At 44.3% G+C, this 15,150-nt stretch overlaps 3 protein-coding genes across 3 annotated transcripts; all 3 read right to left on the bottom strand.

Annotated features, from left to right (window-relative positions):
* Window positions 1–2,848: 2,848 nt before the first annotated feature.
* Window positions 2,849–3,297, bottom strand: LOC140470896 (histone H3). The gene has a single exon (XM_072566840.1). It carries the CDS (start codon window positions 3,295–3,297, stop codon window positions 2,887–2,889), a length of 411 nt encoding a protein of 136 aa, XP_072422941.1. The 3' UTR covers window positions 2,849–2,886.
* Window positions 3,298–3,668: 371 nt separating this feature from the next.
* Window positions 3,669–4,990, bottom strand: LOC140470919 (histone H1-like). Its single transcript, XM_072566856.1, has one exon. It carries the CDS (start codon window positions 4,956–4,958, stop codon window positions 4,308–4,310), a length of 651 nt encoding a protein of 216 aa, XP_072422957.1. The 5' UTR covers window positions 4,959–4,990; the 3' UTR covers window positions 3,669–4,307.
* Window positions 4,991–8,503: 3,513 nt separating this feature from the next.
* LOC140470938 (histone H2A type 1-like) lies at window positions 8,504–13,855 on the bottom strand. The gene has a single exon (XM_072566866.1). It carries the CDS (start codon window positions 13,823–13,825, stop codon window positions 13,442–13,444), a length of 384 nt encoding a protein of 127 aa, XP_072422967.1. The 5' UTR covers window positions 13,826–13,855; the 3' UTR covers window positions 8,504–13,441.
* Window positions 13,856–15,150: the final 1,295 nt, after the last annotated feature.

Below are 15,150 nucleotides of genomic sequence, written 5' to 3'. Positions count from 1 at the left end.
ACTAGTTAGTCATTTTTCAGCTGTTTCTATTTCTTGAAGTTACACTTTAACACTTGATCAATTCCGGAGCCACCATTCACGGTGGGATATGAACAGTGAATATTACCCCAGGCAAACGAAAAAGAAACGTGCCCCGCCTTTGACTACGAGGAGAAGATGCATCTTACGATTGGCCGTCTACGTCTTTAGTTCTGTGCCTGGTAGACTCGAACCTGGGTCCCTAATGCTGTTTTGACTGATCGCAGATTACTATAAATGAGGCTTTCTGCTGTCGGTGAGAGATTTTCAAAATGAAGCGAGATCAAACCAGAGCAGCTGCAGGATTGCGATGCCAAATGGAGCTTTTGCTGATGTCAGAATTAGTGCACAAAGGCTGGGCAACATTAAAATATTGTTGTTGTGGTTCTGTTCGCCGAGCTGGGAATTTGTGTTGCAGACGTTTCGTCCCATGTCTAGGTGACATCCTCAGTGTTTGGGAGCCTCCTGTGAAGCGCTTCTGTGATGTTTCCTCCGGCACTTATAGTGGTTTGTCCCTGCCGCTTCCGATTGTCAGTTCCAGCTGTCCGCTGCAGTGGCCGGTATATTGGGTCCAGGTCGATGTGCTTATTGATTGAATCTGTGGATGAGTGCCATGCCTCTAGGAATTCCCTGGCTGTTCTCTGTTTGGCTTATCCTATAATAGTAGTGTTGTCCCAGTCGAACTCATGTTGCTTGTCGTCTGTGTGTGTGGCTACTAAGGATCGTGTCGTTTCGTGGCTAGTTGGTGTTCATGGATACGGATCGTTAGCTGTCTTCCTGTTTGTCCTATGTAGTGTTTTGTACAGTCCTTGCATGGGATTTTGTACACTACGTTGGTTTTGCTCATGCTAGGTATCGGATCCTTTGTCCTGGTGAGTTGTTGTCTGAGAGTGGCTGTTGGTTTGTGTGCTGTTATGAGTCCTAGTGGTCGCAGGAGTCGGGCTGTCAGTTCAGAAATGTTCGAGATGTATGGTAGTGTGGCTAGTCCTTTGGGTTGTGGCATGTCCTCATTCCGTTGTCCTTCCCTTAGGCATCTGTTGATGAAATTGCGGGGGGTATCCGTTTTTGGCGAATACATTGTAGAGGTGTTCTTCTTCCACTTTTTGCAGTTCTGTGTGTGCTGCAGTGTGTTGTGGCCCTTTTGAACAGTGTCTTGATGCAACGTTCTTTTGTATGTGTTGGGGTGGTTGCTTTCGTAGTTCAGGACTTGGTCTGTGTGTGTGATTCTCCTGTATACCTTTGTGGTGAATTCTTGCAGTTCTTGGCCATTGTTTTTGTTTCTGCCATCTCTTCAGGTCCAGAAAAGAAGAAAAAAGTAGAAAGAGATAGATGCAGTTAGGCAAATGGATGAGCGAGAGAGATTGTCTGAAGTATGGTTTGGAGATGCCGGTCTTGGACTGGGGTGTACAAAGTTAAAAATCACACAACACCAGGTTATAATCCAACAGTTTTAATTGGAAGCTTTCAGAGACAACCACCTGATGAAGGAGCGGCCTCTTTTTCAAAGCAAAGCATACTCCGTTGCTTGCAAATCGGCGAGCTTTTCAAATGGGAGAGAAAGTTGTCGATGGTTTGGTGCTGGCTTCAAGAAAGTAGAATGTGCCCTCTCTACTCCCTGCCTCTTGGGAGCATATTAATCACCAGTAAATCTTTTGTTTTCCTGTTTGCTGCTATTTGCTCAAGCTACTCTATGGTATTTGATTATTCCAGGAAGTCATCCTTTTCTTCCAGATCCACGATTTTTCAGTTTCAAAAACTCCGCGCGATTTCTGCTGGGTGGTAATGATGATTGAATGATGTAAATAAGGCTTTCTGCTTCGGTTAGAAGCTTTCAAAATGAACCGAGATCAAACCAGCACAGTTGCCGGATTGGAATAATTAACGTAGAGCTTTTGCAATAAGGGAGCACGATAATAAAATAATATCTAAGAGATTATTAGTGCATTATTAATAATCGTTATTAATGCGCTCACGGCCAAGAACGTTCGTGAAATCCTGACAAGACTGAATGAGGGCATTCGGCCCATCGAGTCTGAACCATCCCTGCGAAGAGAATCTCGAATCCTTGAAATAGCTTCTGGACCCATTACCTTAAAGAAAGATTGTGTAAATTGTACTTTTATAATCGAAAAGCAAATTAACGACAAAGTATGAATGCATTATTTTCTGTAAAACGGCCTTCTCTGACCTACATCGTGGCGGGATTTTCAAATTTGAAAATTGCTGCCTCACAGCGCCAGAGACCCGGGTTCAATTCCCACCTCAGGCGACTGTCTGTGTGCGTGGGTTTCCTCCCACAATCCAAAAATGTGCAGGTTAGGTGATTTGGCTATGCTAAATTGCCTGTAGTGTGAGGTGTAGGGGAATGGGTCTGGGTGGGTTGCACTTCGGCGGGTCAGTGTGACGTGTTGGGCCGAAGGGCCTGTTTCCACACTGCAAGTAATCTAATCTAAAAAAAAGTTGATGATTTAACGCCATTTCTTCCCCCCTGCTTTCTCAGAAATAATCATATAGTTACAGCTGGTGGGAACACCAAGGGAGACAATGAGGAGAGAGGAGATTTCATCCGTAATTAATACTCCACTGCTTAATGTATTGTGTAAAAATTGCATCAGTTCCATACTAATGTTCTAATCATTGCCGCTGAAAGTCGTGTCTCTTCCAAGTAACTCTCCCCCCGGCTCGGGTAGATTCAAAGTATATGTAATAACAACAGCATTGACTTAGTGCAGCGAGAGCAAATTACTGTCATGCTATCAAGTCCCCTATCGCTTCCCGCTCTCTGGATGGTTTAGTGGCTCTGAAAAGAGCCGTTGTGTTTCTCTCTCTCTCTTTCGGGGTCAATGTGCAGGGACGGCCAGGCTCCGTTTAGGCGCGCTCCCCGCGGATCCGGCGGGCCAGCTGGATGTCTTTGGGCATGATGGTGACCCGCTTGGCGTGGATGGCGCACAGGTTGGTGTCCTCAAACAGTCCCACCAGGTAAGCCTCGCTGGCCTCCTGCAGGGCCATCACCGCCGAGCTCTGGAAGCGCAGGTCGGTCTTGAAGTCCTGAGCGATCTCTCGCACCAACCGCTGGAAGGGCAGTTTGCGGATCAGCAGCTCGGTGGATTTCTGGTAGCGGCGGATCTCCCGCAGAGCCACCGTGCCGGGCCTGTAGCGATGAGGCTTCTTCACTCCGCCCGTGGCCGGAGCGCTCTTGCGGGCCGCTTTGGTCGCCAGCTGCTTGCGGGGAGCTTTCCCTCCGGTGGATTTGCGCGCTGTCTGCTTGGTTCGGGCCATTCTCTACAACTCTCTATAACACACACACAGGCTGCTGCTGTCAATGCTGAGGCTGCTGCGGTGCTGCCTGTTTAAGGGAACGGAGAGCCCGCCCTAGAGCTGGGATTAGATACAGCCCTGTCCCTCAACCCACAGAGAAACCGCTCCGGAAGGGACAGAAAAGGCAGGAAAAGAATTGTTGGAGGTTGATTGGAAACGTGAAATGACAGTTGGTCAGTTTGAAAATTCCTGCCGAATTCACTCTGACTAACATTGAGATTAAATTAAATATTCAAACGCCAAACACCATCCGTCTGCAACTAAGATAAAATTTATTATTTTATAGTAATTCTTTAAAACCTAGTTAGTGTCAGCGCAGACAGGAGGCGGGATCATTGTCTGATTTGTCTGTAACAGGCAGGAGGAAAGGCGGGGTTTAAAACAGCGCAGACAAACTGAACAACCGAACGTTTACCCGCCGTGAATCAATCTAAACAACCCCGCCAATTTAAACATCTTAAAAACTAATGCAGTGTACACCGACAAAAGGACAGAATCTCACTATCTTTTTTATTACCCTCAGATTGTAATTAGCCCGAAGACAATGTGGAATTGCTGCCTGAACTGTCTGTAACAGGCAGATGGAAGGAACACGCCATGAAAACATCCGCAGGGTCTCAGAATAAAAACTGAACAAAGTAACATTCCTGAACTGGTCAATGAAATACAAATACTACAATGTGTCACATTCGTGACTCGGTAGGGTTATAAGTCGCAAAGTGAAATAACCAGATGGAGGTCAATAAACCGTCCCCTCCCTATGTGATGCCTTCCCCATTCACTGATCTGCGCTCCAGGAAACCATGGCATGTGTTTATTTGATTTATTCAGGTCAATTAATATCTGAGGTAGGTCTGCGATAGGCGCTGGGACAGGGAAAATTGGATTCGGTCTCAGCTCTTTCCTGAGAGATGTGGGTGGCTCTGATAAGAGCCTTTGGGTTCAGATGGTTATATATTACACTGACTGGTTCATTTCTTTGCTGCTGTCTTGGTCACTTTCGCTTTGGGCTTGGCCTTGCTTTTAGTCGGTTTGCTGAGGGGTTTGGGGGCTTTAGGGCCCTTGGCCTTTTTCACCTTCTTCACGAGAGTCCGTTTCTTTGGCGCTGCTTTGCTCACCGCTTTCTTTGGCGATGCCGTCTTCTTGCCGCTCGCTTTCTTGGCTGGGGATTTTTTGGCTGTCGCTTTCTTGGCCTGAGATTTCTTTGCTGTCACCTTCTTGGCCGCAGATTTCTTCACGGCCGGTTTCTTGGCGGCCGCTGATGTTCCCGCCTTCTTGCCCGCTTTTGCCTTGACTGGATTCTTTGGGAGTTTGAAGGAGCCGGAGACGCCCTGACCCTTGACCAGAACAAGGGAGCCGTTCGCCAGGCACCTCCTGATACTCATCTTGATCTGTGCATTTCGCTTTCCCACATCGATCCCGCTTCTCTCCAGCCCCTTCTTTACAGCGGGCAGAGACGTCCCTTTACGATCCTTGATATCCCCGACAACCTTCAGAATCAGCTCTCCCAACCCGGGACCGGGTGTTTTTTTCCTGGGAGCCGCCGCCTTCTTCTTAGGAGCCTTGGATTTAGTCGGAGCGGAGGCTGGAGGAGCAGTTTCGGCGGCTGCACTGTCGGTCATGTTGAGAACTCTGCGCTGAATCTCTCTCTGAGTCAGTCTGAACTGGGTCAGCAATGAAGCTCCTGGCGGCGGCACTGAGCAACTTCAAGGCAGCGAGCGGACGGCGCAGGGACAACCTGCAGTCAGCTCCCTGTTCCTGCTGCTTCTCTGTGTTTCTCTAACGGCCTAAACTCTCCGATTCCTCTGAAATTCCGCATCTCCAGAGAGCCAGGTACGATCGCTCCTCACCCTGACACGGTAAGGTTTACGGCCGAAAAGTTTTCACTCGAATAGACGGCTCCGTTGTCGAGTTAAACGTATTTTGCTGCTGCACTGATGACGCTCTCTGAGCTGAATGGTGACATTGTCGCTACTTTTAGACCGAAATCTTGAAACTAACTAATATATTGCCTTCAAATCTACCTTTGGGGTTTAGAAGGGGAGCAGGGGGATAGTTTGAACTGTAAATATTTTTAAGTTATATAAGAGAGACTTGGAAATATTTAATGTTAGCGGACACACAAACACAGTTACGTCAGACTAACCGTCCGCCATTTGCCTACAGTCTCCCTGACATAATATTCACATTCACACACTGTCCCACGCCAGAAAGTGTGGAACGATAGAATTTCTCCTCCTTTCAGCCTTTACTGCGGTGACCTACTTTTCTGATGTTTTGGAACCTCAGCTAGCCTGGCTTATTGCTATTTGCAAATAAAGGGGAAGGCTAAAATTAAACTAAACTGTAAGAGGTTTTTATTCCAGACTACCAAAGAGTATGACCTCCAGGACTAACCAAGAGAGGCTTATAGGTCTGAGTCCACAAGGGATTCCCTGGGCGATCTCAAATTTGTACTTTAACAATATGAATAGGAAGGGTTAAAGAGAGATGGGCTAAGTGCTGCCAAATTGGACCAGATTAGGTTAGGATATCTGGTCGGCATGGACAAGTTGGACCGAAGGGTCTGTTTCCACGCTATACGTCTCTATGACTCGACGACTCTTCGGTAACTCTTGCCCTGTCAGTGAGCACAGTTTCCCTCCATCTCTGTACTTAACCCCTCCTCCACGGATGGTTGTTGAAACGATGCAACAATGTGGCCTATTTGTCTATCTTCATTGTAACTTTGAAAATGCCCTTTATAATTGCAGATTTTAATGCTGTTCCTGAATGTCTATTTTGCATGAGGATTCAGTTTATCTATCTTCAACATTGGTGTGTAAACGTCAATGGGCTATATACCTTCTGTGTGTTAGAGGCAGCTGGTCACTCTTTGCTTTGAACTGAGGAAGTATTACAGTGTCTTAGTCCTTCAGGTGTTTTTCTGGAGGAAGACACAGAGACACCACCTGTCAATCAACAATGAGGCTAGTCTGGCAATATTGAACTGATTATTGTCATATTCATTGCACCTTTTTCTTTAAAGCCAACAACTTAACCAGAACCAATCTGATTCCATTATTCCCCTGAGCTACTCCTTGTCTGGGGATTGTGTTTGTTTTTCATGTGATTCGATACCAGTTGATTTGGAGATGCTGGTGTTGGACTGGGGTGGACAATGTTACACATCACACATCAGGAGCTTCCAAAAGAACTGTTGGACTATAACCTGGTGTTGTGTGATTTTTAACTTGATACCAATTGAGTGGGATCCAGAAACTGAGCTACAACTGACCAGCAACATGAACGGGAATACTCAACCACCAGGATGCTTACACAGTTCAATATCCAACTACCTGTTGGAAAGAAGAAACCGGCGCTATTTCTAATGTTTTTACCAAGACCCCAGTTGTATGTTCTTTTACAACAGTATCACATTCCTACTGTTGGTCCACACAACCTCAAGGAAGAGGTTGCCTCAAACACTTTTACAATTGTATTTTATGATATATTCTTCCTCTGCTCCCACAGACAGTAACAGTATCCAAGAAAAAGGAGATGGGAATTCCTCGATGTTAGGCACAAAGGCCAGGGCTCTCCACATTAAAAAGAAAATAAGCAATCTGACAGAGCTCAGATCTTCTCACAGACTCTGTGAGTGGCTCTTAAAAGGGCCCTTGGGTGGTCAGATTCAAGAATGGTCTTCACTTTTTAACGGTTCTAGTAGGTACATCCACATACTGAATCAGAAATGTTTCTCACACACATTTAAGTTCCTCTCCATGTAAACCTTTAACAGTATGGCAGTCCCAGTCTATGTTTGGAAAGTTAAAAACCCCTACCATAGCCGAGGTCTCCTTACAAGTTTGTTTCTCAATTTCCCTCTGACTATTAGGGGGTCTTTTATACAATCCCAATAAGGTGATCAACCCTTTATTTCTCAGTTCCACCCAAATAACTTCCCCGGATGTATTTCCGGGAATATCCTCCCTAAGTACAGCTGTAATGCCATCCCTTATCAAAAATGCCACTCCCTCTCCTCTCTCACCTCCCTTTCTGGTCCTTCTTGTATCATTTGTATCCTGGAACATTAAATAGCCAGTCCTGTCCATTCTGGAGTCACGTTTCTGTGGTTTCCTGTGGTGATGTCAATTCCTGTTCTTTTTCTCAGGGGGTGGTAAATGGGATCCAAGTCAATGTGTTTGTTGATGGAGTTTTGGTTGGAATGCCATGCTTCTAGGAATTCTCATTCATATCTGTGTTTGGCTTGTCTTAGGATGGATGTGTTGTCGCAGTCAAAGTGATGTCCTTCCTCAACTGTATGTAGGGATACTAGTGAGAGTGGGTCATGTCATTTTGTGGCTAGTTGTTGTACATGTACCCTGGTGGCTAATTTTCTGCCTGCTTGTCCAGACTAGTGGATTCATATCCACAAGTCTCTATAATTGAGATGCATTGTTAAGGTTGATGCTCAGAATCTTTTTCCAGGAGTTGAAATGCTTCAAGCTAAGAGGCATGCATATAATGTGAGTGGAGGAAAGTTCAAAGAAGACATACAGGGCAGCTTCTTTTAAACATAGAGAGTGGTAGGAGTGGAACGCACTGCCAGGGGTGGAGATGGAGGCAGATACAATAAGGGTATTGAAAGCACTTTTAGGTAAGCAAATGAAAATGCAAGAAAAGGATGATAGGCAGAAGGGATTAATTTCATTTGGCGGCATGTTCCGCACAACATCGTGGGCTGAAGGACCCTGTGCTGTATCGTTCCATGTTCTGATTTAATGCCGTGTATATTTCGGATGAGGATTCATTCAAGTTGATTGAAACTGGGTAGAATGCATTTCGAATATAGATTAAATAGATAGAAACTTCCATTTAATTGGTGGTGTTTGACTTTGAACATATCTGGAAATGGTGCTCAGTGTGTCTCTGATTCAGTCCACTCTGTGACTGTGGAAAGGATGTTCTTTGCTCCAACAGTAGTAACATACCTGCTGTTTGTTCGAAGCAGCTGGTCACACTTGGCTCTGTACCGAGGGAATATTACATTGTCTTGGTCCTTTGAGTACTTGCCTGGAGGAAGACAGAAGAGATACCTCCTGTAAATCAACATCAGCTGTGATTGGCAACATCAATGTAACATTCAGTTAATGATCATTATGATTTTTTATTTAAAGCCAGCAAATTAAACAGAACCACGGGTCTGATTCCACTCCTGCCCTGAGCTGCTCCTTGTCCATTTTTTCTTAAAATTCTAAGACCAATTGAGTGAGATCCAGAAACTAAACAACATCCATACAGCTCCGTGAACGGGACTACCTGATGCAAGTGGGCATGTGGATATGCGAGTTCAGTTATTGATCTATATCTGCCAGTTCCGGCTTGGTGAATGTGAGAGTATAGTTATCAAACTGTAACATTCATTATATGTCAATATGTTTACATATTCACACAGCAGAGACTGGCAGGGTCCAATTGATAACTATCGAATCATAAAAATAATACAGCACAGAGGGGGCTATTCAGCCCATCTTGTCCATGCCAACTCAAAGACACCCAGATGCCCTTTCTCATCCCACCTTCCTGTCACAGCCCATAGCATTGCAGTTTACAGAACTCGATGTGCAGTTCCATGGATTTTCGGTTAAAGGAGTTTAGGGTCTCTACCTGCGCCACCAAATCAAATTAAAAATCACAAAACACCAGGTTATAGTCCAACAGGTTTACTTGGAAGTACTAGTGTTGGAGCACTGCCCCTTCATCAGGTGATTGTGGAGTGTAAGACACAGAATTTATAGCAAAAGTTTCCAGTGTGATGTAACTGAAATTATATATCGAAAAAGACAAATTGTTTGTTAAATCTCTCCTCTTTAAAAATCATGACCAGCAAATCAGGCAGCGAATTCCAGATACCCACCATTCTGCATAAAACACATTTTTCCTCACAGATCATCTAATTCTACAGCCACTTAGTTTGAATCAATGATCCCTGGTGTTTGAACTCTCTGCCAAAGGAAACAGGTTCCTCTCATCTCTCCCTCTCACTATTTAGTGAAAAACCGCACAACACCAGGTTATAGTCCAACAGGTTTATTTGGAAGTATTAGCTTTCGGCGTTCTGCTCCTTCATTAGTAGATCACTATTTAGTATTCCTTTATCATGGCACCTATGTTCCAAGAAATATAACCCTAACCTCTTCAATCAGTCCCGATAGCTACAATTGACCAGCCCTGGCAACATTCCAGTAAATCTCCTCTACACCCTCTCCAGAGCAATGACGTCCTTCCTGTGATGTGGAGACCCGACCGCACACAATACTCCAGTTCTAGCCACCAGTGCCTTATACAGTTTCATTATTATATCCCTACTTTTGTATTCCATCCCTCTTCCCATGAAGAAGAGCATTCCACGTGCCTTCTTTACAACCCCATCTATCTTTAGAGACCTGTGTACTTGCACACCAAGGTCTCTCACTAGATTCCCAGTTGTTTGGACTTCCCAAAATGCATTCCCTCACACTTATCAGAGCTGAACTCAATCTGCCACTTTACTGCCAATCCACCAAACCATCTATGATGGATTTGGAGCTTACAGCTATCCTCTACAGTATCCACCACACGGCCAATTTTTGTTTCACCTGCAAATTTCACAAATTCGTCCACCACATTCAAGTCCAAATCATTAATGTATAAAACAAACAGCAGAGATCCCAACACTGAGTCATGCAGAGCATCAATTGAAACAACTTTCCATTCACAAGAGCAGCAATCAACCATTACCACTTGTTTCCTGTTACTAAGCCAACTTTGCATCCAATTCACCACAGCTTTTACTTTTTGGACCAGTTTGCTGTGATGATGCTGCTCCTTCAACAATCTTGTAAACGTCACAGGCTCCAAAAAGTCTGACTTGATGGGTTTTAGGGCCATTTTGATTATAGCTAACAGGTAATACTTCAGGCAAAAGGCTTTCAAATTTTTAAAAAGAACACTTGAACAATGAAAGGGGAGTGGCCCAGTTTTCCCAGCTCAGCTTTTCTCTGGTTTGATTTGGTTTTTGGCCGTCTGGCTGTTGACTGAAAGCAGTCAGGCAGTTGAAAAGGTTGCTGAACCCAAAGAAGCAAGTCCATGCTGGTCCTCCCTCTCTCTCTCTCTCTGACATTTCTCCTGTAAGACCCTGTGTTGGTTTTAACTTTTTGTGCCAAAGGGTGTTTGTGGGGATTGTTGCAAATATTGGGAACAATATCATTAAGTTTGTATAATCTGTTGGGTTTTTGGATAGGTTAACTTATTTAGCATTCTGTTCTCTTATAAGACATAGGAGCATTTGTTTGTGTTTCACTTGATAATCTTGTAAATCAATTCTGTGTTGTTTAAAACAATATGGTTTGACCAGCTACATCACTTCTGGAATATCCGTGTTACACCTGCTTAAAACAACTAGCAAAAGTAGGGTCCAGGATACTTGAAATGCTTTGAGGGGATCTGGCATGGTCTGTACCAGTTTGGGGGCTCTTTGCAGGATTTGTTCTATAGTTCTGATTTGGGATTAGGGTTGCTGGACTCTAAGGCAGCAAATGGTAGGTGTTAGTGTCTTTTGTTCTGGATTTTGACTTCAGTTCGTTTAAACAGTGCTTGGGAGAGCAGTGACTCTCTCAGTCAACAAGAGTTTTCTGTGGGGGTGGAAGAAGCGATTTTGGGGCTTTTACAAAAGGTGATTAAGGGTAAGCTGCTGGAAATAGCAGACAAGCTGGGATTGAGGCTGTGTCCTTCCATGAGGAAAGGAGAGATAATTATAGCAGTAGCTCAGCATTTACATTTGTTGGAAACACCATCAGAATCTTTAGAGATGGCTAATATTCAATGGAAAATTCTGCAACATGAGTTCGAGGCAAAACACAAGGAAAGGGCGACAGAAATGAACTCTTTTGAATTATGATTAAATACAGAAGAGAGAGTGAGGACAGAGAGAAAAGGAGAGCAGGGAAAGGAAAAAAAGAGAGAGAGTTTGAACTTTGGAAATTGGCACTTCCTGAATTAGTGAAAACTCATGTGGAAGAGCAGAGAGCTATAATGGCAAGATTGGCAGCTGAAATGGCTGATGGATATGAGTTGTTCCATAAGTCAAAATTTGGCTTCCAAAACCTATTTCAATCCATGAGGGATAGAAATTGAGGACAAGAAAAATCTTCACGTGGAAAGGAATTGATCTCAGTGAAGATCATAAGGATGACTTACCACAGGGTAAAAAGGAAACCCTTGAAGGGGAAAGAGAAGTTAAAAAGCTCTGGTGTTTTCACTGCAACACAGTAGGCGACATAAATCAGTGTTAGTGGTTTCGGAAAAACCTGGGAAACCAGATGTAGGAAACAGGAGAAGCCAGTGAATTTTGTTGGACTGGTAACAGAAAGCACAATGGAGGTTCGAAATCTGCACCAGAATGTACAAGCTGGTTGGAGGTGCCAAATCTTCTTAAACCATCCACCTCTGAAGGTGAAGTTTACTCGCATAGGCCAGGAGGAGCAGGTAAAGTGGTTACAATGTTAAGAAATACAAAGATCCTCTAAATCTGTGATGCTAAAAGATGAGGAGATATGCACCTCTGAAGGACTATTGCCAGAAAAAGGTTCTAGTAACGGGAATTCATGTTGAGACAAGAAACGCTGAATTGTGAGAAGTGAGGTTAGAGTGTCCAGTGAAGAGTGGAGAAGTCGTGGTTGGAGTAACCGACAAATTCTCAGCTCCGGGAATACAATCGCTAATAATATTGTTGATTCACCAGTAGGAGTGCTGGCTACTGTTGATGAAAAGCCAATGGAAACTCAGGCAAATGAATTATTGCTGGACATATATCCTGGGATTATTTCTGACTGTGTGGTGACAAAGTCACAGTCACCAGTTGAAACAGAAGGGATCAAAGAGTACAGATAAGAAAGTTGAAGTGAAATTAGCAGAGACCCTGTTGGATCACATGGTTTTCGAGCAACACATTTTTCAGCTTACATGGTTGAGACAAACTGGTAACAGACAGATGACAAAACAGACATTTTTAGCTTAAATCTTAAGCAAATTCAAAGCAATTGTATCAAAAGGCATACACAGAAGAATGTGAATCTATCCCTGCATCTTCAAAAATGTCTTAATGAGGAAATGGAGACCATCACATATTCAGGCTGATGAGAAATATGCAGAAGTTTATCGAGTTGTATTGCCAGTGGGTTAAAGAGGGAGGTGTCGAATAACGTTTGAGCTACCACGAGGAGGTCATTTAGGAGTGAGAAAAACTCACTTTTGCAGAGATTGTTTGGAATTCACATTTAATTGTCATCTCTATGTCTGAGAACTATTCAGTAAAGGATTAATTCTGTCCTTCTCAGTCACAGATAAACTCCATGTAAATGTGCTTCATCCAGCTTGGAGGATTTGAGCTATAGGGAGAGGCTGAATCGGTTGGATCTGTTTTCCCTGGAGAGGGACCTTTTATAGAGGTTCACAAAATCACAAGGGGCATGGAGAAGTGGGCTGGTACAATTACAACATTTAAAAGGCATCTGGATATGTATATGAATAGGAATGGTTTAGATGGACATGGGCCAAGTGCTGGCAAATGGGAGACAGTCGCACATAGAGCAGCTTACACCTTAAAGATATTAGCAGTTGTTCAAGTTCACTTGAGAATATAACATTTAGTTCTACGATTTACATTTGTAAAAACTGAAACCAACATGGTCATTGTAAAAGATTAGAGATTAAGAAACAATCCAGGTTTTGTTTTGAATATATGGTTTCAGTTATATCACACTATAAACTTTTGCAAACACGTCCATGTTTTACGATCTTATATTCTACGCGATGAAAGCTATTGCACGCAAATAAATCTGTTGGGCTATAAGTTGGTGTTCCGTGATTTTTAACTCTGTACACCCAGTCCAACATCAGCATATCCAAACCACTCGTATTCAATAACAAGGCGATAGTGATTGGCTGATCTAAGGTACAAAGTTCAAGCTTCTCCACCTTAAAACTAAAATAAATCCGACAGAGATGACAGTGTAACTCATTTCACAGATGCTGTGAGTGGCGCTTAAAAGAGCCTTTGGGTTGTCAAATTGAAGAACACTTGTTAAGCAGATCCAGCAGCGGAAGTTTTCTTGGGCAGCAGCACGGCCTGGATATTAGGCAGCACCCCGCCCTGAGCGATGGTCACCCCTCCCAGCAGCTTGTTGAGCTCCTCGTCGTTGCGCACGGCCAGCTGTAGGTGCCGGGGGATGATGCGGGTCTTCTTGTTGTCCCGGGCCGCGTTGCCGGCCAGCTCCAGGATTTCAGCCGTCAGATACTCCAGCACCGCAGCCAGATAAACCGGCGCTCCGACACCCACACGCTCAGCATAGTTACCCTTTCTCAGGAGCCTGTGAACACGGCCCACCGGGAACTGCAGGCCAGCCCGGGAAGACCGAGACTTCGCCTTGGCACGACCTTTCCCACCGCCCTTTCCTCTTCCAGACATTACAACAATCTGACCAGCACTGTCAGAAAGAACGCTACACTCCGCCCACATTGCGGTCTCTTAAAACTTCGGGAGGAATGACACGGCAAACATTTCGGATTGGTCAGCATCTTCTGATGTTATTTCAATTCCCAATCAGATCACAGCTTCATTCCCCAATCTGGGGAGGAGGGCGGAAAGCACCGGCGCCAAATCATCAACCGCTTTCTTTCAAATTTGAAAAGCCCGCTAAATTCCAAACAAAGGAGTGTGTTTTACCTCAAAAATGAAGTACAAAAAACTGAGGAAGTTCAATAAACATTAATACACATATTAATTTACTTGTAGTTTCCAAATGAATACTTCACATGGTCTTACTCTCCCTCATTTGCCGATCTGTATCTGTTAATTTCTGATTTTGAAAGTGGGTTATTTTCTAAACCTTGAAAAGAAGCTTAAACAAAACAGGTCAAACACTGCAATCTGCAACCTGTCTTTCATATTTGAATCCCACCCCGCTATGCTCATGAAGCAACACACAACATTCTTCCAGCTCAGCATCGACACGTTTTTTTCAGACAATATTTTAAAGCTGATGAAGGGCTTTTGCCCGAAACGTCGATTTCGAAGCTACTTGGATGCTGCCCGAACTGCTGTGCTCTTCCAGCACCACTAAGCCAGAATATTTTAAAGCTGTCCTCCCTTATCGCTCTCGACCAGATTCAGCAAAAACTCCACGTTCCAGTCCTGAAGCTGTGTTGGTGTTCTCTCGGTTCGCTTTGAAAGTCTCTCACCGACGGCAACAAGCTCTACTCTGTATTGCGAAAAATCGGATCAAACCCGCGCACTGGAAATGTAAAGTAAGTCAGAAGGTAAAATGCATCAATCGTGGGACGAAAAGACGTGGGCATTTGTCTGCCAGGGTTGAACAAGCAAGATGAAATATGACGCACTGGCGCTTGATCTGCACTCTCCACCCCCACTCGCGAATAATTTGCAAGGCATTTACAGATTAGATTACTTACAGTGTGGAAACAGGCCCTTCGGCCCAACAAGTCCACACCGACCCGCCGAAGCGTAACCCACCCATTCCCGTACATTTACCCCTTCACCTAACACGACGGGCAATTTTGCATGGCCAATTCACCAGACCTGCACATCTTTGGACTGTGGGAGGAAACCGGAGCACCCGTAGGAAACCCACGTAGACACGGGGAGAACGTGCAAACTCCACACGGTCAGTCGCCTGAGTCTGGCAGGTTGGAACTTATTAACACAAAAACATATAGTACAAAAAAAATTAAAAAGTCTTATGAAGAATTACACGGACACTAAACCAAAACTCT

Source organism: Chiloscyllium punctatum, chromosome 52 (assembly GCF_047496795.1).
Source record: "Chiloscyllium punctatum isolate Juve2018m chromosome 52, sChiPun1.3, whole genome shotgun sequence".
In the NCBI taxonomy this organism is placed as follows: Eukaryota; Metazoa; Chordata; class Chondrichthyes; order Orectolobiformes; family Hemiscylliidae; genus Chiloscyllium; species Chiloscyllium punctatum.
This window is presented reverse-complemented; position numbering and strand designations above follow the sequence as displayed.